At 44.6% G+C, this 24372-nt stretch overlaps 2 protein-coding genes across 3 annotated transcripts in view; one reads left to right on the forward strand and one right to left on the reverse strand.

The window, feature by feature from the left end:
• Window positions 1-10510, reverse strand: part of POP1 (POP1 homolog, ribonuclease P/MRP subunit) — a 36542-nt gene extending 26032 nt beyond the window's left edge. The window contains exons 1-5 of one of the 2 annotated variants that reach the window (XM_084751304.1): window positions 10359-10510; window positions 5530-5673; window positions 3823-3990; window positions 2340-2515; window positions 309-557 (exon numbers count right to left, since the gene is read on the reverse strand). In XM_084751304.1, coding sequence (XP_084607430.1) covers window positions 309-557; window positions 2340-2515; window positions 3823-3990; window positions 5530-5671 — 735 coding nt within the window. In that variant the 5' untranslated portion in view covers window positions 5672-5673; window positions 10359-10510. Of the gene's footprint in view, window positions 1-308; window positions 558-2339; window positions 2516-3822; window positions 3991-5529; window positions 5674-10257; window positions 10276-10358 lie in introns of those variants that run through there. The other variant, XM_084751305.1, reaches the window with a different exon arrangement.
• Window positions 10511-10557: 47 nt separating this feature from the next.
• Window positions 10558-24008, forward strand: RIDA (reactive intermediate imine deaminase A). The gene is made up of 6 exons (XM_084751337.1): window positions 10558-10718; window positions 18207-18312; window positions 20776-20830; window positions 21411-21479; window positions 22393-22448; window positions 23521-24008. Exons 1-6 carry the CDS (start codon window positions 10654-10656, stop codon window positions 23581-23583), a joined length of 414 nt encoding a protein of 137 aa, XP_084607463.1. The 5' UTR covers window positions 10558-10653; the 3' UTR covers window positions 23584-24008.
• Window positions 24009-24372: the final 364 nt, after the last annotated feature.

Raw genomic sequence — 24372 nt, forward strand, 5'->3', positions numbered from 1 at the left:
ACCCTGACGGGTGTGTGTCCCCCTCACTAACCCTGACGGGTGTGTGTGTCCCCCTCACTAACCCTGACGGGTGTGTGTCCCTCACTAACCCTGATGGGTGTGTGTCCCCCTCACTAACCCTGATGGGTGTGTGTCCCTCACTAACCCTGATGGGTGTGTGTCCCCCTCACTAACACTGCTCCATCTCCAGCACCCAGCAGTGTCCTGGGCCTTCCTTGTTGGATGTGTAACTTCACAGGAAAGAGTTTATAGTATGAGCAAGTCTGAAAGGGGGCACCAGGAAGGTTCCACGTCCAATAGCAGAGTACCTGCAGGAGGCAGAGATTTGTCATGGCGCGGTAGCAGGCTCGGTGGCTCTTGGCTGTGGGCCTCGCCCCGAGGCAGTACCCCCACTTCTTCACCATATGGAACCGCTTGGCATGCCAGATGTGAGTCTCTAACCAGATGTTCTTCTTTTGCCTACGGTTAAAGTCCAGCGTCCGGTTTACGTGACATCTGCGGGCTTTATGGCATTTAGTTTTTGACTGTTCTTTTTTCTGATGAGCAACTTTCTCGGCCTACAGTTTAAAGAGGAAAGGCCAAGCCTAGTTTATAAGCGTCTCAGAGCACGGTTGAACATTAGGAATTCAAATGACTAACTATGAATAGATGGGCTGGAGGCCTGGCAGGCCACTTTGTTTAACTGGGTCACACAGAATCTTCCCTCACATTGGTCAAAGCAGCTGACAATGGAGAAGATCTGAGAGGCAGGTGAGCCTGGAAAGGAAGCAAAGCTCTAACACTTGCTTACCCGGTAAACCTTATCCTCTATGAAGATACAATACTTGTAAAATGTTCAGCACACAGGGCTGGAGAGATGGCTCAGAGGTTTACAGCACCCTGTTCTGGCAAAAGACCCAGGTTCAATACCCAGCACCGACATGGTGGCTCAAAATCACCCGCTTCTGACTCCTCATGCACTGGCATGAACATGGTGCACATACATATATGCAGGCAAAGTATCCATACACATTGAAAACAAAGTAAACAAATTTTAAAACCAGTTTATCACAGTAACATAAACTTCATGTTAGCAGCTAACAAGATAAACCAAACAATAGCTTTTTGTTTTAACCTTAAGATCAGAATTACAGAACCGGAAACAGCAATGCATTCACTTTATTAGACTATAAATAAACACTCAATTTTGCTAGAAAACAGACTGCACATTCAGTCTAGAAAGTACCAAACTAAATCGCCAGGCCTGGTGGCACATGCCTTTAATCCCAGCACTCAGGAGGCAGAGGCAGGCAGATGGCTGTGAGTTCGAGGCCACCCTGGTCTACAAAGTGAGTCCAGGATAGCCAAGGCTATACAGAGAAATCCTGTCTTGAAAAACCAAAAAAAAAGCCGGGTGGTGGTGGTGCAAGCCTTCAATCCCAACACTTGGGCGGTAGAGGCAGGCTGATTGCTCTAAGCTCATGGCCAGCCTAATCTACAAAGCGAGTCCAGGAGAGTTAAGGCTACACAGAGAAATCCTGTCTCAAAAAGCCAAAACAAACAAACAAAAGAGGGAGGGAGGGAGGGAGGCAGGGAGGAAGATGTTTTACTTAGTATGATGGTCCATGCCTGTAATCCCAGCACTAGGGAGAGATAAAGGCAGGAAGATCAGTTCAAGATCATCCTTAGCTACAAATCAAATTTAAGACTAGCCTGTGCTAAACATGGTGGCGCACGCCTTTAATTCCAGCACTCGGGAGGCAGAGGCAGGCGGATCGTTGTTGAGTTCAAGGCCAGCCTGGTCTACATCGTGGGTCAGGGACAGCCAAGGCTAATACAGAAAGACCCTGTGTTGAAACCACACACCACCACCCCTGCAAAAAGACTAGCCCGTGTTATTCAACACCCTGTCTCAAAAAGAAAAAGGAGGGAGGGAGGAAAGGAGGAAGGGGGGGAGGGAGGGAGGGAGGGAGGGAGGGAGAGAGAGAGAGAGAGAGAGAGAGAGAGAGAGAGGGAGAGGGAGAGAGAGAGAGAGAGAGAAGAGACGAGACAGATGGGTTCCAGATGCTGTATTTTAAAGTCTTGCTTTAAGGTGGGATAGGGTCTCACCATGTTGTCCTGGTTGGCCTGAAAAATCACTTTGCAGACTAGACTGGTTTCAAACTCACAGAGATCTGCTGCCTCTGCCTCCTGGGCCCTGGGGCTGCCAGGCTGCTGAAAGAAGCCATCACATGTACACACCCTGCTGCGTAGCTAGAGAAGGTGCCCAGGGCTAGACAATGACCCAGCCAGTCAGAGAGAAAAGAATGCTGAGGGCCTTACAAGTCTTCTGGACCATTTACACTAAGTGCAATGCCTACCTCTTTTTTGGCCATCTCCTGCAACCGTCTGGGAAGACGTTTGACATCGTGGCTCATGGCTCTTCGTCGCATGTGCCGTGGAAGAGTCTGGAAGACCAGTGAGTTGGACGACTTCTGGGTCACAGCTTTTAACATAGCACTGATTTCAGCGGCTCGTGCTTGAGCAAAAGTAGAGGCTGTTGAAGGAAAAGGCAAGGTCACCAACAAGTCTTGAGGCAGCAGTCTCTCTGCTGGGTTTCGGCGGCACTCAGATCTGAAACACCATGAGGTAAATGCCAATGTTGGTCATTTCTGTGTTCTACTCCCTCAAAAAGATTCTCCAATGGTGACATCTCCCCAAGCTTTCTAAAACAGTTCTACTTTCTAATTAGGAAAAACTTCTAACTTCCTAGATATTCTAGTCAGTAAAAAAGATTGGCCAACTTTAGGAGCTTTGGTCTACAAGCACCATACAGTCACCTGATATAATTATAACTGTTGTCTCTTATTCTTTTTAACTGTACATGCGTGCTGTATGCATACATGGGAGTATGTGGCTCCATGCGCCCAGGCTCATACACGCAAAGGCCAGAGGAAGAGCCTGTCTTCCTCTATCGTCCTCTGGTTTGTTCCCTTGAGATGGGGGTCTCCTCACCGAACCGGAAGCTCAGTGGTCTGACTGGACTGGCTGGCCGGCATGCTCCCAAAGTCCACCTGCCTCTGTCCCACCACCCTGGGGTCACAAGCATGTGCAACCATGCACAGCTTTTCACACAGGTACTAGAGATTGCAGCTCAGGCTCTCATGTTTGCCCAGCAAATGTTGTTACAACTGAGCCACCTCCCCAGCCCGTAATCAGAACCTTTCTTAAGTGTAAAATTCACAAATAAAAACACAGAGAGGAAAAAGATTTACAAGAGTTTTGACTTCAAGGGTATTTTCCTTTACTATTTTCTGCTTTTCAAAACTTGTAATTATTATTATTGGTTTTCTCCATTAAAAAACAGAATCAGTCTCAAGCTTTGTGTGTTTATTTCTCTGACTCTCTCTTTCTGTAAACAGGGTGCTAGAGAAACAAGCAAATTTATCTAAGAAGGAATAGAAATATAGACGCACATCTAAGCTTTGTTCAAGGAACACAGAGTTTAGGCTGTGGTGGGGACAGAGGTGACGCAGCAGCGATGAAATGAGGCCGGCTTTAGATCCTGGTGTCTATGAGCTCTGCTCTGCATTGCAGAACGCCATGCATCAGTGTGCGCTGTCGTTTCAGAGGGGGAGGGAGATGGAAGTTAGGGGAACGGCTGACAGTCAGACACACAAGGTGAGTCAGAGGGCGTCTGAAGAGGGGAGAGCCAGCACCAGGTCTAGGGACACAATGGTCAAATCAAGGCTGGAGGTGAGCAGGTGGTTAGGACAGAGGAGAGGGGAGGCGGCTGTGCAGGGCAGCAAAGAGCAGTGCGCTGGCCTAGAAACAGGGAGCTCACTCTTCCTTATAAACACCTACCAGTTATGTATTTGGGGATCTCCTGCGAAGTGCCCTCAGGGCCTGCTTTCCAGCCTCCCTTTTTCTTAAACATGGTTTTGGAGGAAGACTGCTCATTCACATCAGACTTGGGAAGTAAGTGGGGGCTCATCTTGCTTTGCCACTGCTGTGAGGTTCCGGAATGAAGCTCTAGTACATTTTCAAAAACAAGACATAAAAAAATGTGTCACCCATAGCAGAGATAGAATTACAACAGAGAACTGTTAACCCTATAATGTATTACTTGTGTACACATGCGCGCGCGCACACACACACACACACACACACACACACACGTTCTAAGGACTAAACTCAAGTCTCTAGGATCATGTAGCAAGTGTTTTTACCCTCTGAGTCATCTCACAGGCCCTACTATCTTTTTTAAAGAAGAATTTTGGGTAGAAGGTAACTTTCCCAACAACAAGGGCAAGGTCACAAAGTAAGTACACAGCACAACAGGTAATCACAATCAGTGTGACACATTAACAGGTGCAACTGCAACCATGTTAATGTGACACATTAACACATACAACAGCAACATGTCAGTGTGACACATTAACAGGTACAACCACAATGTGTCAGTGTGACATCTTAAATAACAGGTAGATGGAAAGTTTCTCCTTTGTGATTTCCAAGGCAACACGAATTGGTTTTTTTTTTTAAGATTTATTTATTTATTATGTATACAGCATCCTGCCTGTGGGCCTGCCCGCCAGAACAGAGTACCAGATCTCATTATAGATGGTATGTTTCTGTTAGGAAACACAGCGTAAATGAGATCAACATATCGGCTTGAAAATGCGCATAATTATACTATAGTAGCACATCAGTCTTACAAAGCCAAGTGAATGCTGAGTGAACAGCAAATTATGTGTGAGTGTGTGTGTGCGTGGCGTGTGTGTAATACATATTAAGTGAAATAAGACAAGAGGGAGGGAAGGAGGGAAGAAAGACACTTTCTCTTTTCCTCCTTCCATATGTATTATACATGCACGCGTGCGTGCGCACACACACACACACAGACACACACAGACACAGGTGCATACATAATGGATGAAAAAGAGAGCTCGATCTCAAACAGATTATAGTTTTATGTATCATTATCACACAGACTCACACCCATGCCATGACACTCAGGTGAAGGTCAGAGGACAGAGTGCAGAAGGCAGTTCTCTCCTTCCACTGTGGCTTTAGGGAACAGAACTCAGGAGGTCAGGCTTGGGTGACCTGAGCATCTCCCACTGGGCCCCTTACCCTACCCACCGAGCATCTTAGCAGCCTGTGATTTTAAAGTCTAGGAACAATCATCCTGGTGGATTCCATTTCCCTGATTTTTCAGAAGAAAGAAATTCAAAGGTGCTAGGTGAGTCCCGCAGCTGAGCCGCAGAGCCCAGGCACAGCTGGCTCCCCGCACCACTCTGTACTTCTACAGTCTCCACCCTCAGGTAACGGTGAAGAGGAACACTGCTGCCGCCGGGAGCTGAAGCGTGGGGCAATCTCTGTGCCAGGAATGATGGCACAGGTGAACTTTAACCGGAAGGCAAACTTGCAAGTACAAACTTTTGTTAACGAGTGTTCTGTATCTCTCTTTAAATCAACGTGTTTACCTCTGAGATGACAGTCAGCAAACAAAACTGGCAAAAGCAACTAAATCAGAAAGAAGTGAAAAGAGCAGCATGTGCACCTTACCTTGTTTTTGAGACTGGGAAGGCCTCCCCCCTCCAAAATGGTGCTTTCCACCTCTCTCAGCCACAAAGCCGGAGGACAGAGTCACATTACTGGGCTGGTTTCTCATTTTCTTAGCATGTTTTCTTTCTTTTGCATTAGACATTTCTGGAAGGAAAGCAATACACTTAACAGAGGGAGAGAAGAGTCTCACTTCAAAAATAATGAATTGCCAGGCATGGCCGCTCACATCAGCATTTGGGAAGCAGAGGTGGGAGGCTCAAGAGGTCAAGGTCAGCCGGGTGGTGATGGCGCACACCTTTAATCCCAGCACTCAGGAGGCTGAGGCAGGAGGATCGCTGTAAATTCGAGGCCAGCCTGGTCTACAAAGTTAGTCCAGGACAGCCAAGGCTACACAGAGAAACCTTGTCTCGAGGAAAAAAAAAAAGAGTTCAGCTATATCTGACCCTATTTCAAAACACATCAGAAAAAAAAATTAATTTCAAAAAGAGCCAGATCCCGAGCAGGGGTGGCATACGCCTTTAATCCCAGCACTTGAGAGGCAGAGGCAGGTGGATCTCTATGAGTTCAAGTCCAGCCTGGTCTACACAGTGAGTTCCAGGACAGCCAGAGCTGTTACACAGAGAAACCCTCTTGAAAAATCAAAACAAAACAAAGCAAAATAAAATGGGCCCACACTATGACTCAGCAGGTAAAGGCACGCACCATTAAACCCGGCAGCCTTAGTGCAAAGAGAGAGCCTACTCCTAAAGCCATCCTCTGACCACCATATGCCCACTGTGGCATGCTCCCAACCCCCAACTCAAATAAATAATGCAGGTAAAAAGTAATAAATTTAATAAATAGTTATATAACTCAAAGTTTGATGATACCAAAATATTATATTAATCTATAGCAGGGATTAAAAAAAAGAAAGATTTCAATGAAAACCATCTTAGTAGAAAAGGGTTAAGTTTCTTTGCAAGGTGTGGTGCTATTGCATGCTTATAAACCCAGCACTCAGGGGTGGAGGTGGGGGCTGGGCAGAAGGTTCAGGCCAACCTGAGCTACACAGCAAGTACCAGGCTAGCCTGGACTTCACACAGCTTTTTTGTCTCAAAACAAAAAACAAAAAAAAAACAAATGAAGAGAAGTTTCTTGATGAAACTGTCCCAACTGGCATATTTTGCATTGTCAAATAATTAGACTACATACCAATGTTAGCAATGCATAAAGGAAGGCTAAAATGAAGCTACTTATAACATAAGTTACACATAAAGTGACCACTAAAATCAAATTACTCACAACATTTTCTCTTAGTTCTTGGATGAAATAAGAAGCACCAGAACAAATTACAATTAAAATATTTGATCCCAAACCTAAGATAAATCACTGATATTTTCCTTTAGACTACTGAGGTGAGGCCAGCTGGCCACAGATAATGAAGATGAGGATTCTGAGCTCACGGAGCAGCATTTCGCTGATGGAGCAATAGCTAATGATGTTGGCTTCAAGTGGAACACATAAAGAATGACAACAGGACAGAACACGATGGACCCCAGGCGCGGTGGCGCACGCCTGTAATCCCAGCACTCGGGAGATAGCTGGGTGACGCTATGTGAGTTCGAGGCCAGCCTGGTCTACAAAGTAAGTCAGGACAGCCAAGGCTACACAGAGAAACCTTGTCTTGAAAAAAAAAAAAACAACTATTAAAAAAAGAACAAAAATAAAGAACTTAGTAGTTCCCAAATCTGGACCTCAATACCTTCTTTTTTCACTGAATCAATCTGAAACACTTGTCTTCTTTTTCTAAAACTTTCTAACATGGCCGAGTGGAGCTACAACTTTTTTTTTAAGATTTATTATTTGTACAGTAAGTATTCTGCCCGCATGTGTGCCTGAAGGCCAGAAGAGGGCACTAGATCTCATTTATAGATGGTTGTGAGCCACCATGTGGTTATTGGGAATTGAACTCAGGACCTTTCGAAGAACAAGACAGTGAGACAGTGTTCTTAACCGCTGAGCTGTCTCTCCAGCCCTAGAGCTATAATTTTTAACAATACCCTACACTAAGTAACATAAAGACCTGAAAGCTATTTTAATAAGCAACACGCATTTCTCTACAACTATGCTAAGTGACAGTGTGACATGGTGATATCACATCAACAAGAGGTCAACAAGGCCCTGGCACAACCCAGAAAGCCAGCGACAGAGCCTGGAAGCCCTGCCCCATGCAATGGCCACTAATTCTTCTGCTGATGGAGATCGGAAAATGCCGGGTGGCAGTCACCAAGCCTGCATTTCAGTCCTTTAATATTAGAATTTTACTTCTACCCACACGTAAAGTTCATGGAGACAACAGCAAAGACGAGTGTGCTATTCTTGTGCCTCAAAGAGAAGGTGACCAAGACGCTAGTGACGTGAACACTGAGATTGCACAACCTCAAGAAAAGCCAGTAAGAGAATTTCATTGGTAGTTTTTGCTCAGGAATCAGAACTTGGGAAGACTAGAGTAGGAAGATGGGTAGAAGAGGCTGGAGCCACATAGGCAGGAGTCCAGGCAGGACACTGTTTTGTTCCAGGATGGAGCCCTAAGCCAATAAAAAAGACTTCATCGCTCTTGAACAATAGGCAGGAAAGCAGCCCCTCAGCCTAATGTAGAACAAAATGGCAGAGAATATTGTGGATTTCCTTTTTTGTTTTATTTTCTCAAGACAGGGTTTCTCTGTGTAGCCTTGGCTGTCCTGGACTCGCTTTGTAGACCAGGCTGGCCTCGAACTCACAGAGATCCGCCTGCCTCGCGATTACAGGCATGCGCCACCATGCTCAGCCAGAGGATTTCCTTACAGTACATACTGACAGGAGGCCACAGCTCTGATCTTTCTCCCTGTCACACAGCACTTAGCAGACTACCGTAAACAAAGCAGGGGATCAAAACGTAAGAATTGGGTATTCACATGCACAGATAAGTGAAGAATGACTGGGCTGGAGAGATGGCTCAGAGGTTAAGAGCACCATCTGTCCTTCCGGAGGTCCCGAGTTCGATTCCCAGCAACCACATAGTGGCTCACAACCACCTGTAATGAGATCTAGTGCCTTCTTGTGGTGGACAGGCACACGTGTACGGGCAGAACACTGTGTAAGGAATAAGTAAATCTTTAAAAAACAATGAAGAATGACTATAAGGCATACGTAACAAGGTAAGAAACATTTAGCCTGGTGCTGTTCCTTCTGGCACAGCGTGATATGCCCAGAGACCAGCTCTGGGGGGGTGGGGAAACTGTACCTGAGGCCTCGGAGCTTCTTCAACCGTGGGTTACAACCCCACATGGGGTCATGTAGCTGAATGAGGGGTGATTAAAAAAAATCTTGCAAGAAATATTGAAAATCAAATGTGTAATGAATCCAGGGTGCTTCTGGCAGTGTTCAACTGTGTTGTACCGTGGCTTCCGCGCAGCCTCAGTTCAGCACCCAGAACACGTACATGCTGACAGCCACGCTTACACACCATGCGATGCCAATGAACACTGCTTGAAACACCTCAGCCATGGCCCCAGGCAAGTGATAGATCCAGTTTTTACTGTACATACAGGTTTATGCTCTTAAGAAACAATGTTATAAAACAGGCTTAAATTTTCCCTAAACTCATTCTCAGCATGTGCCAAATTAGTACATCTTTGTATTGTGCTGTGTTGCATTGTTTTATTTCAGAAACTGCTATTTGAGTTGCTGACTTAAGCTTTTTGGTTTTGTTTGGTTGGTTGGTTGGTTGGTTGGTTGGTTGTTTGGTTGGCTGTTGTTTGTTTAAGACAGGGTCTCTCTGTGTAGCCTTGACTGTCCTGGACTCACTTTGTAGACCAGGCGGGCCTCAAAATCACAGGGATCCGCCTGTCTCTGCCTCCTAAACGCTGGGATTAAAGGCATGCACCACGCCCGGCTTTTTTTTTTAATCATTAGTTTTGAGCCGAGAGCAGAGAGAGGCAGAGGCAGGAGGATCTCTGTGAGTTCAAGGCCATCCTGGTCTACAAAGTGAGTCCAGGACAGAGAAAGCCTGTCTCAAAAAAACCAAAAGGGGAAAAAAATCATTAATTTTGATTTGAAATTTGGATAAACTTTCCCAACAACTGGCCCCAATCATAGCTCTGCTTGTACTACATAGTTAGGCAAAATGTCATCTCGGCACTATTATAAAATCAAATACATCAGTTCTGAAAAAAAAAACACACACTTCGGATGCTTTATGTCCTGCATAAAGCAAATACTCAGCCAAGACTCGTCTTTATGAAAAACTAAACAAGCACATCCATCTCAGAGTGCAAATTCATTTTTATCTTTAATGAATGATAAAGTTACACCAAATACACTTAAGAATTGCTTTAAAATAAGCCCCTTTATGATATTTTATCAGTAACTGATTGCTACATCTACTTTATATACCCAAGGTTGTGAGTGGGTAAGCTGGAGTCCTGAGCTAGAGGGAGATGACTCTACTGAAACCAGATCCCAGTCGCTAGGGCTCTGCTCGGATCATGAGGCGATCTTGCAGAGCAAGAAAGCAAGGGACAAGGAAAGGCAGACAACACACACCTCCGCTTGGTTCCCCCCGAATGACCCATCCCGGTCCTTTAGGAAAAGGATTCAAGCGCGTTCCCAGAGGGGATTCCGCCTGGCAGGGCAACAAGCATAAAATTCGAGGGCAGCAGCTCTAGACTGGAAGAGGCCCGCCCGGGCAGCATGGACCTCCCTCCGCACCGGAAAGATGCCGCGAGCTGCCCCCGCCACTGCGGAGCGAGCCGCACACGCGCCCCAGCGAGCTGGCTGCCCCCGCTAGGTACTGGCGCCTCACCACCAACCTGCCAGATGCTCTGAGGGCTCCGCCGGTCAGTATGACAAGGTTCTGAGACCCCTAGAAGTTCGCACCGCGGCTGGTGAGCAAGCGAGCAGAGGGCGCGTGCGCAGCATGGCTGCTTCCTCCACGTGTCCCATAGTAGCGTGCGAACTACAATTCCCATCATGCCCCCGCGAGCTCCCCCGGAGGCGTCCCTGAGGCTAAAACCCTCGTACCTGAGGCTGTCTGGTCAGTGGCGAGAAGAGTGGATAGAGTTGTGTTGTCTTCTTCCGGAGGGTCTTCAAGAGAGGAGAATTAACATGTCATCCATAATCAGAAAGGTCATCAGCACCACAAAAGCTCCGGCGGCCATTGGTGCCTACAGGTAATGTTTCTTTTGGTAGCTCTGAAGGATCGGGGTAGAAGTTTTGGAGCTGCAGCCTCTGGAGGTCTGAGCTAAAGAGGGTCTCAGAACTAACCCCATATAACGCGCGAAGAACTGAGTTCATGGTTCAGAAAGGTGACTGCGCATCGCGGCTGTCGTGGCACACACCTTTAGCAAAGGGAGGCGGATCTCTTGAGTTCGAGGCCAGCCTGATCTACAGAGTAAGTTCTGGGACAGCCGAGGCTACACAGAGAAACCCTGTCTTGACAAACCAACCAAAGAAAACAAAAAACGGGAGGAGGGGGAACAGTGCCCAAATCCCCCACGGAATAGGGGAAACATGTGACCAGAAGCTTGGGTTCCTTGGATTTTTGCCCCCCATCTGGAGCTGCCTTGCCCCGGAGTCAAGCTTGCCGTACTCTTTCTCTGATTAGAAGTGGTATCGGCTTTCATGTTGGTGGCTTCTGGTTTTGGTTTTTGTAACAACTTTATTGAGATATAATAAATAAGCCATAGAATTCCCATTCCTTTAATGGGTACAATTCAGTGGCTTTTACTATACTCAAAAGTTGTCTAGCCGTCCCCACTTTTTTCCCTCAAAACATTTACATCCACCCTGAAGTCAGCTTTAATTCCACATGACCTCTTCCCCCAGCCCCTTACAACCGTCCATTCACTGTCCATCACTGTAGGGTTTACCTGTTAAAGACATTCCCTATAAAAAAGAACCATACACTGTGGTTCCAGTTGTGAGAAGTTTCTTTTACTAGCATGAAATTCTGTCTAACCCTTTACTAATGCACAAGAGTAAACACGCCGACAGATATGATCTGCCGTGTGGACAGCAATACTCAGCAAAGAATTGTGTATCTATCCAAGCCCCTGGGTTTCACAACATGTAGGAATGCACTATGATGTGTTTGGATGGCTTGTCCATCCTGATCTACCACTAATATCAAATGCAAGTAACACCAAAGGTGATCTTCTGAAATGGCCCTATATACTAGAGCCAGTCATATATGTACTGAGTTTAAAAACTACCCTTTGGCCGTTATCTCCACTTACCAGATGTGCTTTTAAGTAGAAATGGTACTTTCTTTTCACATCAGTTTGTAAGAGCTGTGAAGGACAGGCTCGCCATGCAGCTCAGACTAACCTGGAAACTGCCGTTCTCCCGTTTCAACATACTTAGTGCTGAGATGGAGACCAGCACACCTAGCGTAAAACCTTCTCAAAATGCCTCAGCTTTAGAAATCAGTGGGTTGTGGCTTAGGTGTTCTTGCAAACTTTCTTCTCTGATTTCTAAGTCTTCACTAGAGACAATTCTTTTAGAAAAAGTAGTTTCTGATGTAGTGTCTCTTCGCTGTCAATCAGAGCTGGAGATTTTCGACCACTGCAACATTAAAACTGTGGAGATGCGTGGTGCATGCCAGGTACATACTCCAGTGTGAAAGGCCTTCTCCTGTATAAGAAAAGGAAAGCTGGCTGCGGTGGCGCACGCCTGTAATCCCAGCACTCAGGGAGGCAGAGGCAGGCGATCGCTGTGAGTTCAGGGCCAGCCTGGTCCACAAAGCTAGTGCAGGACAGGCAGAGAAACCCTGTCTCGGGGAAAAAGAAAAGAAAAGAAAGAAAGAAGAAAAAGAAAGAGAAAAGAAAAAGAAGCATTAGTTGATTGAAGTTATATGGCAGGCATCATGACAACCACCTTTTCTCTCTCCGTTTTTCAAAAAGACAAGCCCAAGGTCAGCCTTCTCAAGGTCATGTAATCTCTTAGTGACATCTTGGTTTGAACTCAAATTCTAGCTCCCTTAACACCACACTTTCAAGAGAAATACTATTTACGTGTGCCAAAAATAGTAATTATATAATAGTGTTGGAAATGAAATTTAATGCAAGGAGAGACCAAGTGAAAGGGAGGAAAACTGATCCTAGTTTAGAGCAGAGAAAGAAAAAAGAAAGAAGAAAAGCTCCTTGTGAAAGGTAGTCAGGTTAAATTTTAAAGGTTGGGTTTTTTGTGTTTTTTTTTTTTTTCATTTCTGGCAGTGTTTGACTATTTAAAGTTAATGAGTTACAGGCTGGCACTTCTGCCAGGACAAGTAGCTTAAGTGAGGGCACAGAATTAGAATCATACAGAATGTAGAGATTTAGGGGAGATAGTTTTGCAGTTTTTCTCCCAAATTGTGTACGTGGTCTTTTATAACTTTGGGAATATTTTGTTTGAAATGACAAATGAAGTGTTAGTAGGTTCCAAAATCTATTTACATATTGTAGTTGGTACAAAACCTTGCCCTGCTCTCTTTGTTAAAAGTGTTTCTGGCAGGGGCTGCAGAGATGACTCAGCAGTTAAGAGCACTTCTGCCCTTCCAGCACCCGCATCAGTCCATTCACTGCCGTCCGTAACCCCAGCTCCAGAGGATCCGACGCCCTCTTCTGGCCTTCCTGGGCATACACACACGTGATGTGCATATACACATGCGCACATAAAAGAATCATCATGACCGTGATGTGTTTCTGGCTGAGGATGGATATTAGACAGTGAAAGAGCATGCTGAACATATGTGAGGCCCTGGGCTTAATCCCCACAGTATTTATTTAAGGGATGGCTTTCTGAAAATAATTTTTTAAACCCTTAACACAGTAAGAGGAGTCAGAGCTACAACTGCTGCTTCTGCCGGTGCTTTCTCAGCACTAAACAGTTTTCCTTGTACACAGTTACTATTACAAACTCCCTTTTGGGGAGTGGGTTTCAAGACAGGCCTCTCTGTGTAGCCTTGGCTGTCTTGTGGAACTTACTGTGGACCAGGCTGGCCTCGAACTCACAGAGATCGGCCTGCCTCTGCCTCCCGAGTGCTGGGATTAAAGATGTGTACCACCACTGCACGACTAAGACTCCATTTTTCAAATGCTATGAGCTGACATATACTAAGTTGAATAATTTGCCAAGGTCATTCCACTAGCACTGTAATACAATTTGAAATACAATACAATCAGCCAGGGCTCAATCTGAATAATTTCACTTGTTGTCCTCAATTTAGAAGACTTGAAAGAAAACTAAAAAAAACAAAACAAAACAAAACAAAAAACAATTATCTTAGTATGGTTCACTGTCTGTGGCTGACCTTCTGGTAAAACATTCAAAAGTTGGCATTTGTGAGTTTGAGGCCAGCCTGGTCTACAAAGTGAGTCCAGGATGGCCAAGGCTACACAGAGAAACCCTGTCTTGAAAAAAAAAAAAAAGAAGAAAGAAAGAAAGAAAAAAAAAAGAGTCAGACTTTGGGGCTGGAGAGATGGCTCAGTGATTAAGAGTACCACCTGCTGTGAGTTCAAGGCTAGCCTGGTCTACAAAGTGAGTCCAGGACAGCCAAGGCTACACAGAGAAACCCTGTCTTGAAAAGCCCCCCAAGAAAAAAAAGACTTGGACTTCGGGGCTGGAGAGATGCCTTAGTGGTTAAGAGCACCATCTGCTCTTCCAGAGGTCCTGAGTTCAATTCCCAGCAACCACATGGTGGCTCACAACCATCTATAATGAGATCTGGTGCCCTCTTCTAGCATGTAGGCAGAATACTGTTTAAATGAATAAATAAAAAGTCATTTATTTAAAAAAAAAAAAAAAGACAGAGTTGAACTTTGAAGCTGAGCATGGTGTTGCATTCAGGAGACAGAGGCAACTTCAAGTTCAAGGACAGCCTAGTTTACAGATAGAGTTCCAAGACAGCCCGAGCCACACAGAAAAGCCCTGTGTGGGGGGTGGGTTCGAGGGTAAAGTTGGACTTTGTTGGGGAGAAGAGGGTTGGACTTTGGATTTAAATTCTTATTTGGCTTATTTTTGATGTTGTGACCTTGCAGAGTAACTTTGTCTCTCTTAGTTTGCTTCTTTATTACCTAAATGAACAGAACAGTAACACCAGTTCTCAACCATAAATAAGGAAGCTTTTCTCAGCACTGTGATCTGCCTAAATCAATCCCTTTTAAGTAGGAAAGTCTGATAGTAATTCAGATAGAAATTTAGAGCTGAGTCGAAATAGGAGACATTGGTACATCGTTAAAAATGTAAAATGTGGGGGCTGGAGAGATGGCTCAGAGGTTAAGGGCCCTGACTGCTCTTCCAGAGGTCCTGAGTTCAATTCCCAGCAACCACATAGATCTCATTAGCTCATCTATAATGACATCTGATGCCCTTTCCTGGCTTGCAAGTGTACACGCAGACAGAGCACTGGAAACATAATAATAAATAGATTTTTTTAAATGTAAAATGTTCTCCCTCAGCCCTAACCCTGCTCTTTCAACCAGGGTGCTTAGTTGCGGGAGAATAAGTTCTTTACTTCAGAACAAAAAGCATCTTTAACAAAAGACACTTTGTCCTGAAGCCCAGTAATAACCAAGTGTAGGCCTCCCTCAGCCTGTTCAGAGCTGCTCTGCACAGAGCCCAGCACCCACATAAGCCCCACATAAGCCGTGTGTGTGTGTGTGTGTGTGTGTGTGTGTGTGTGTGTGTGTGTGTGTGGTGGTGGCCCTCCTGTGACCACGGTGTGTGGGAGGCAGAGACAGAACTCCCAGAGCAAGCTTACTAGACAGACTAGTGAAGGCAGAAAGCTCTGGGTTCACGTGCGAGACCCTGCCTTGAGGGAATATATAAAGTAGAGAGAGACTCAAGACACCTGATGTCCGCAGCTGGCCTCCATATGCGCACGCGCACATATGCTTTGGGAGCCCCTTGCAAATAAAGTCTGTTGTGTCTGCAGTTTGTGGTGAGCACGCTTTTTGAATTCTATGCCCTCTCTAGAGAGGACTCTGATGGGTTGCACCTTTCAGTCCTCAGCGTTGGCATGGATGGAGTGTTGTCACTGATTAGCTCGCACAGCTCAGCACATCGTAGGATCCTGAGGGCAGAGCCTGCAGGGATTGCAACGTCAGCGCTAGTCAGCGCTAACTGCGTAGCCTTCTGCTCCATCAGCACTGCCATAATGTGGCGCAGGTCACGACTTGCGACTTAATTGGAATGGCTTTTGAAGGTTTTACTGCCCCTGATTCCGAGTCTAGGCTTGGTTTAGTTTGGCTTAGATGTTTTCTGTGTGTGGTTTTTCAGCCAGTCTCACTCTGTAGTCCCAGCCAAGCCTAGAACTCCCCACCTCCTGGGCTGGCAGCACACTCACGGTGCTCCTCCTGAGTACAGGTTTTATGGACTTGGCCCATCATGCCTGGTGTATCTCTGGCCAGGAAGTAGAATAAAATGTGTTTAAAGTTCTGGAACCTGCACAGGTGAGATGGTTCCACGGGTAAAAGCATCAATGCTGCAAAACCCAGTGACCCGAGTCTGATCCTGGGACCAATATGGTAGAAGAAGATGTCCTTTGACTTCCGCATGCCCACCGTGGTGAGCTTACGTGCGTGCGCACACATTCACACATATAAAATATTTTTGAAAATTAGGAGCTGGAGAGATGACTCGGCAGTTAAGAGTACTTCCTGCCCTTGCACAGGAGGACCCAAGTGTGGTTCCCTGTACCCGTATCAGGCGGTTCACAGGCATCTGTAACTCCAGTCCCAGGGGATCTGATGCCCTTTCTGGCCGCTGGGCAACCGCACACAGTGTGGCCTACACTCACACAAGCACACATACACATAAATAAACTCTACTTGTAAAATGTGCTTGGGTGTGTGTGTGTATACTGACTGCACACCTGAAGAGGTCAGAAGGAGGCGCCAGATCCCCTTGGACTGGCCTTACAGACCCCTGAGAGCTACCTTGTGGATGCCTGCGATTGAACGTGGTTCCCTCTGCAAGAGCAGCAAGTGCTCTTAACAATTAAGCCAACTTCCCAGCTCCCAAATAATTACGAAGAAAACATTAATAAAACAATTTCTGGAGCCTATAACTGGGTGAGTAGGATTCTTAGGCAGAGGAAAGTATCATGTAGTCAACTGATTTTTTTTCTGACTAAACCTCTTTAAACCTTTGAGAGTTTAAATTTTAACTCAAGGGGCTGGAGAGATGGCTCAGAGGTTAAGAGCACCTGCTGCTCTTCCAAAGGTCTGGAGTTCAATTCCCAGCAACCACATGGTGGCTCACAACCATCTATAAGAGCTGGTATCCTCCTCTGGTGTGCAAGCATACAAGCAAGCGGAACATTGTATATATAATAAATAAATCTTTTTTAAAAAATTTAACTCCAGCAATTACTCTAGATATCCTGGAAGTAAATGGATTTATTTTACTATCATAAACTTTTTTTTTTTTATTATTGATAATGCATTTGAGTTTAAACCCTTTCAGATGTTGGGATAATAGTGTTTACTGATGGTTTGGTTCACCCTGAGGAAAGCTCACACATTAAAAAGCTCAGTAGTTGTCTGAAAGCGAGAGTCAGGAGAACTCCAGGCTTTCTGAGTTGTCGGGCACTGAGCTCCAGCACTTCAGGTCCTGCAGAGAAGGTGCTGGCACCAGCCAGGATTGGAGATGCTTAGGAGCAAAGCATCAGCAGGAGACACAGCATGCCTGCTGTGTGCAGAGTCACTGGGCCCCACCAGCTACAGGGATGTGCTGAGCCTACCCTCAAGCGTTTACAGTCTTGGGTACTCTGGAAGTAGAAGTGGAATAGGACTTGCCATAACTTTCCTTAAACCTATCATTGTGACGCACACCTTTAATCCCAGCTCTCAGGAGGCAGAGACAGGTGGATTGCTATGAGTTCAAGGCCAGCCTGGTCTACAAAGCAAGTCCAAGATGCCAATGCTACACAGAGAGGCCCGGTCTTGAAAACCAAAAAAAAAAAAAAAAAAAAGGAAATGGCCCAGTTGTTTTTCAGAATGTATTCTAGGCTCCAGTCACTCTGTATTTTTCCAGTGTGTTTTAGTCTCATGGGTGTGATGTATTAGTGCCATTGCTGTGACATCTGTGGCATCTTATGGTTTTGTTTTGTTTTGTTTTGTTTTGTTTAGGTTTTTCGAGACAGGGTTTCTTTCTATAGCCTTGGGCTGTCCTACACTCACTTTGTAGACTGGGCTGGCCTCAAATTCACAGCGATCTGCCTGCCTCTGCCTCCTGAGTGCTGGCATTAAAGGTGTGTGCCACCACACCCAGCACGCATCTTATGATTTTGATTTGCATGTCTCTAATGACTAATAATGTATAGCATCTTTCCTGTACTCCTAGATTGTTTGTATATTTTATAAATTATCTACCAAAATCAATTGCTTATATTTTATTAGGTTGCAAATCTTAATATGTTTAATTATAAGTTCTTTATATATTCTGGGTGCAAGTCCTTTGTTAGACATATGTTGTAAATAATCTCTTCCAACCTCTGACTTTTTTACATTCTTAAAAAATGCTGTCAATAAACAAAATTGCAATATGTTAAAAGTCAAATTTAACAGTTTTTTTTTAATTTTATAACTCTTTACTTTTTGTATCTTATTAAATTACTATTTTAGGGTTGGCTTTTATCATATCTGTTTTACATATATGTTGGCTCTTGTTCATTTCAGCCAAGCCGTGCTAGTGGACAGGACCGTTTACGTTTCTGGACAGTTAGGCATAGATCCTTCCACTGGACAGCTTGTGCCAGGAGGGGCAGGAGAAGAAGCTAAACAGGTAAGCCATGCTCCTCCGGAGAGGTTCCCGTTTCTACTCCTTTGTACGGATGGTCCATGACCCCGAGCAGTTAGTTGAGTAGAGATCAACAGATAAGATTGTTTTCAGCTATGCTCTACTTGATTTGCGACTTAAGAGAACCTTTTTTAGATTTATTTATGTGTATAAATATTTTACCTGCATGCATGTATGTGCACCACATGTGTACCTGTTGGATACCCTGGAACTGGGGTTACAAGTGGCCATAAGCCACCATGTGGGTGCTAGGAACCCAGCCATGGTCCCCTGCAAGAGCAAGAAATGCTCGTAACCATGGGCCATCACTTCAGCCCCTTTAAGAGGGTTTAACAGCAGAGGAGAATGAAAGCGCCCTCCTTATCACCTGTGTCATCTAAATCAAATGCCGATGTGTCCAGGTGGATTGGAAAGTTTATTTTCGGCACCCTTGACCTCCCTCCTCTCCCCAAAGGATGTCACCAGCAACACAGAAAAAAATAAAGTCAACATTTGTTAGTAAGAGAATAATCTCAGCTATTACATACAACATATTAAAAAAAAAAAAAGAGGCCTAGCATACATAGAAGTCCTGAATTCAATCTCTAGCAACACACACACACACACAGAATTCTATTCTAATCCACTAATAGAATTTTATTGTAATTATTAAATTAAATGTACTGAGTCACATGTAAAACCCAAGATACAAAACAACCTAAATGTGTAGATTTAAGGAACTGGAATACTTATCCTAGATCTATGTAACTAATTTACATGAAAAGCTCTCTGATAAAATTGCTGCATGGTAAAATCAAACCAAGATACAAGATGATATGTATCATATGCTACCATGTGTGTGTGTTTGGGTGTTTAAGAAAATGTATGTTTAAGATCTGTTTGCACTGGTGCGCACCTTTAATCCCAGCAGAGGTAGACAGATATCTCAGTTCTAGGCCAGCCAGGACTACACCATAAGACCCTCTCTTTAAAAAAAAAAAAAAAAAGGAATGTGGGAAAGTCTGTTTATGGATGGGGCTGTGGCTCAGTCTGTCAAATGCTTTCCTAGCATGCGCGAAGCCCTGGACTCAGTCCCCGGTGCCACATAAAACCAAACATGGTGGTACACACGTGTAATCCTAGCATTTGGGACATGAAAACATGAGGACAGGGAGATCAAGATCATCTTTCAGCTACATAGTATGTTGGAGGCTGAATTCTATCTAAACACACAAACAACATGGTTACACTAGCATAAGCATTCACTGTTTCTAGAAGCATATATAAGAAATTTAGTTTTTCTATTTTATGTGTATGGGTATTTCGTCTATATGTCTGTCTGTGTACTGTGTATGTGACTGGTGTTCACAGAGACCAAAAGAGGGTGTCAAATCCCCTGGAACTGGAGTTATAGATAGTTGAAAAGCACATGTATGTTTTGGGAATTGAACATAGGTCCTCCGAAAGAGCCCGCTCTTTAGCTCTTTAGCTCCGTATAAGAAACGTGAAATTGCCGGGCTTGGTGGCGCACGCCTTTAATCCCAGCACTCCAGTGGCAGAGGCAGGCAGATCGCTGTGAGTTTGGGGCCACCCTGGTCTACAAAGTGAGTCCAGGACAGCCAAAACTACACAGAGAAATCCTGTCTTGAACAACAAAACAAAAAATTTAATTATTAAAAAATAAAAAAGAAACTTGAAATTGTGGCTCCATCTGGAGAGTGGGAGAAAAGGGAGGGTTGTATATGAATTGTGTGTTTTGGGGGGATTTGGGGGTTTTCCTTTTTTTTTTTTTTTTTTTTTTCTTTATTGGTGTATTAAGGGGCTAGAGAGATGACTCGAGGTTGAAGAGCAGCTTAATTCTCTTGCAGAGGACCCAAGTTTGGTTCATAACACCCACATCAGATGTTTCATAGTCGCCTGTAATTCCAACCCCTAGGGATCTGATACCTCTGGTCTTTGTGAGCACCTGTAGTCACTTACATATACCAACACAGAAACACACATAATTAAGAATAAATCTTGAAAAAAAGAAACACAAAATAAAATATTGTTACCACCTAAGTTGGGAGGAAGAATGAATTGAAAAGAATAAATTGACACTAGAATTTTAAAACTAATGTTTTCCCAGAGACCTCCTGTCAAACATACATGTAACGCATTAATAATGATTCGATTATTTGAAGTTTTATTTTGGATTGGAGGGGAAGGGCTTGTTTTAGTTTTTTGAGACAGGGTCTCATTAACCTAGGCTGGCTTTGAGCTCACTCTGCTGCCGTAGGTGACCTTAAACTCTTGCCTCCCACGTGCAGCACCATACCCTTCTCCGTTCCAGTGTTCCGACAGAACAGTACAGCCGTTTCACTACATTTCAGAAAGATTAAGTCCATCAACGGAAACCAATCATAACTGACTTGTATGGAACATCAATTAAAATAATTACATGACTTGCGTATTTTTGACCTTTCTCAGGCTCTTAAAAACTTGGGTGAAATCCTGAAGGCTGCAGGCTGCGACTTCACTAATGGTGAGCAACTGGGTCTTTCTTCACGTTAACTGGTGGGTTCTGTTGTTTGCGATGCTCAGGAGCCAACTCAGGGCCTCCTGGGTGTTAGGCAAGCATTCCACCATTGAGCCACACTCCCAGCACTGTTAATGTGTGTTTGGTATTTCCTTGGTCTTTGTGGAGGACATATAATATATAATATGTAATTCCATGTCATTGTTGCTAAAGGTTGTGTTTTTAATGGTCTGGGAAGCTACACTGTTTCATTTCTTCAGTCTTGTTTTCATCAAGACAGTCATAAAATCATACAGTTTTTCTTTTTGTTTGTTTGTTGTTTTTTGCTTGGTTGGTTTTGGTTTAGGTTTTTTTGTTTGGTTTGGGTTTTTTGGTTTTTGTTTTTTGTTTTTTGTTTTTTTTTTTGAGACAGAGTTTCTTTTGGCTGTCCTGTAGATGAAGCTGGCCTTGATCTGCCTGCCTCTGCCTCCCGAGTGCTTGGATTAGAGACACGTACCACCGTTACCCAGCTGTACACTGTTTTTCAAAGTCTTGTTTTGAGTCTCATGAAATGGCTAGACCTAATGAAAAAATGTATCTCTTGTAGTGGTGAAGACAACTGTTCTTCTGGCTGACATAAATGACTTTGCCACTATCAATGAGATCTACAAAATGCGTGAGTAATTTGGCTTTGTTCCTACTTACTTTTAAAGGGAAATAAATCTGTTAATATAAATGAATATCGTTGTCAAGGAAAAGTAACAGAGATGTTAAAATAATATTTTGTCCTGGCATGCCCCATCGTCTGGTAGGAAAAATACAGTAGTTTGCCCTCATGAAAAAGATAACTATATTTCTATTGCAGTTCCTAAAATGTAATATACATAAGCCCTACAAGTTCATTTTCCTAAAATCTAATCTCATTATTTGTTTCTTTGGCTTTTTAAGCCCTCCCTTAATTTTTTTAGACCTACAGACTTACTACTATTGCTGTGATATGGCCTAGCTCCTCAGAGTCACTGAGGAGTTACTTAACACTTCGGTGCTGGTTTCTTAGTGTGTGAGGTGAGGACAGGCCTCTGCTGCCTCGGGAGGCTGTTGGAATGACTACATTAATTAGCTTACAAAGCACTTGGGACAGATGCTGGCATGTCAGTCAGCTCTGAGCAAATGCTACTGTTGCTGTCATCGTCATAGTGGGGAAAGAGGGTCCTGTCTCCTGCTGGTATGAAATGATGGTGCAGCGTGGGAAAACCATCTTACTGTTCTCTTCAGAGGAGGCCAGAAAAGGTCCAGGGGAAAGTCCTCGCTGGAGATAAGAAGCCATCAATTCCCTGTGTTGATAACTGGGTCATAGGAATCATTATAAAGACTAAACCCACTCACATCACCTTAGGGCAAAAATGCTAGAGTCTGGGTTTCATTGTTTTATAAAATACTTAAGAAAAGGTACTAAATGTCACAAAGTCACGTGGCAGAATATCTTGTCGGACAGTCTAAATGTCTGTGTGTGGGAACGGGCCAAGCTATGAGGTGCCCCCCCCCAGATTCTTGCTTCTGTAGACTAACCCGACGCTGTCTACGTTCAGATTTCCAGGGTAACCTTCCTGCCAGGGCTGCTTACCAAGTCGCTGCCTTACCCAGAGTAAGTACTCAGTAAAGAGCCAGGGCACCCAGGTGCACGTGACCTGCCACTCTGAAAGGAGCGCCATTAAGGATGTAAATACCCTGGTAACAGTCACGTGCGAGGAAAAAGCTGCGAGACCCTGTGAAGCAGCACGTGGGTACGACACAATCCTTAACGTTACAAGAAACCCGTGAGAGCAGTTGTGTTGTGAGTCAGGGAAGGAAGTTGGCGCTGGGGCTTTAGGTCTGCAGTACCAGCCTTCGCCTGGAGGAGTGGTGGCTTGCTGGGCCCCTTCTGTGTGTCTTGATGCCATCTGACACCATGTCTCTGTCCGCCTTTCCGTAAGGACTTGTAAACACGAGCGCAGTGTAGTTATGTGGAGACTTCCGGACAGACTTTGCTCTCACTGAGGGAAGCTCAGCATACCAGCCATGTGTGGAGGTTACCCCCTTGCGAGTTTCTACTGTGTTTTAGAGCCCAGAGACTTGGGGTATTACTGCTCTTCGTCTTAATAAAAAACCCACCCGACTCTCCCGGGATGAAGAATCTAGACCTTTCACTGGAACGATGCCACCAGTCTGGCTTCGGTGTTCCCTCACAGGGGCCTCTCGCCAGTACTGTACAGCTGCAGGGAAGCAGCTTCTACTCCCTTCTGTAACTTGCCAGTAAAGACACTGCACCACCCTGAAGTGTCCTCCATTGTTGTTTGAGCTGGTTGTTACTGGGAAGGGTCATTGTCAGACTGACAGTATTGGGTGTAGTTGAAAGAGCTTTAACATGGAATCGGGAAGACTTGGGCTTGTGACTTGGGACCACTTTTCCAGCCTTTCTGAGCTCAGTGCCTTCTTTCCCAGTGTCAGTTCCTGCTCCTGAGGGAGTCAAATGAGCCAGTGCATATGAGTGTGCCTAGCATGTTAGCGTGACACGTTGCATGCTCTTAGTGAATTTTCTCTATTCTTCCCTTTCTGTGAAGAGATTAATGGTAAAAATACTATGCTCCCGTTAGGTGCTCATGTTCTTAAAAGGAATTATTGAACCTTAATTTGTGTTAAATGATCAAGACACTGACTTTTTTTTTTTTTTCCTACAGGGAGGCCGGATTGAAATTGAAGCAGTCGCTGTGCAGGGCCCCTTCACCACAGCAGGGCTCTAAGTAGCCATGCTGATCTTGACGCTGGAGCTTTTAGAATGTCTTTCACACCTTAATTTTTACAAAGGATGCTGGGAAATAGAAAACTGACCAGAGTGGCTGCGGTTGTCATGGAAATGACCATCTCCGTGGAGATTTGACATCGGTTGGAGAGCATCCAGTACAGTCACTGGTGTGCTCAGGACACTTGCACACACACCGCTGAGTGTGCAAGAAGACTCAGCTCAGTCACTCAAAGGGAAAGAGGGAGGGGAAAGTGAGCACACCTGATTAAATTATACTAATTTGCTCATATGAAATCTCTCATGTTAGTGATAGAAAACTAAATTAAAATACTCAAACTTGAATAATACAGAACAAAAAAATGGACCAAAATCTTATACAGATAATATTTCTTTAATGGAAATAAAAATAGATGTGTAACTTTCCCTTGGTGTAATTTTATTCTCTTATTTTCTTAACAGTTTAATTATACATTAAAGCTACTACTAGTGCCGGGCGTGGTGGCGCACGCCTTTAATCCCAGCACTCGGGAGGCAGAGGCAGGGGGATCACTGTGAGTTCAAGGCCAGCCTGGTCTACAATGTGAGTCCAGGACAGCCAGGGCTACACAGAGAAACCCTGTCTTGGGGGGCCAGGGGGTAGGAATTGTGAAGTTAAATCTCCAGCTGTTTCATACTTAAAGTTTATTTCTGGCTTTCTACGCTTTTACAGTTATAATTAGATTGTGTATAATTATCATGTTTATGCTTTAAAGCCTTATGTGTATGACTGGTTTGCCCGCCAGCCGGT

Source organism: Acomys minous (assembly GCF_964271855.1).
Source record: "Acomys minous genome assembly, chromosome: 12".
In the NCBI taxonomy this organism is placed as follows: Eukaryota; Metazoa; Chordata; class Mammalia; order Rodentia; family Muridae; genus Acomys; species Acomys minous.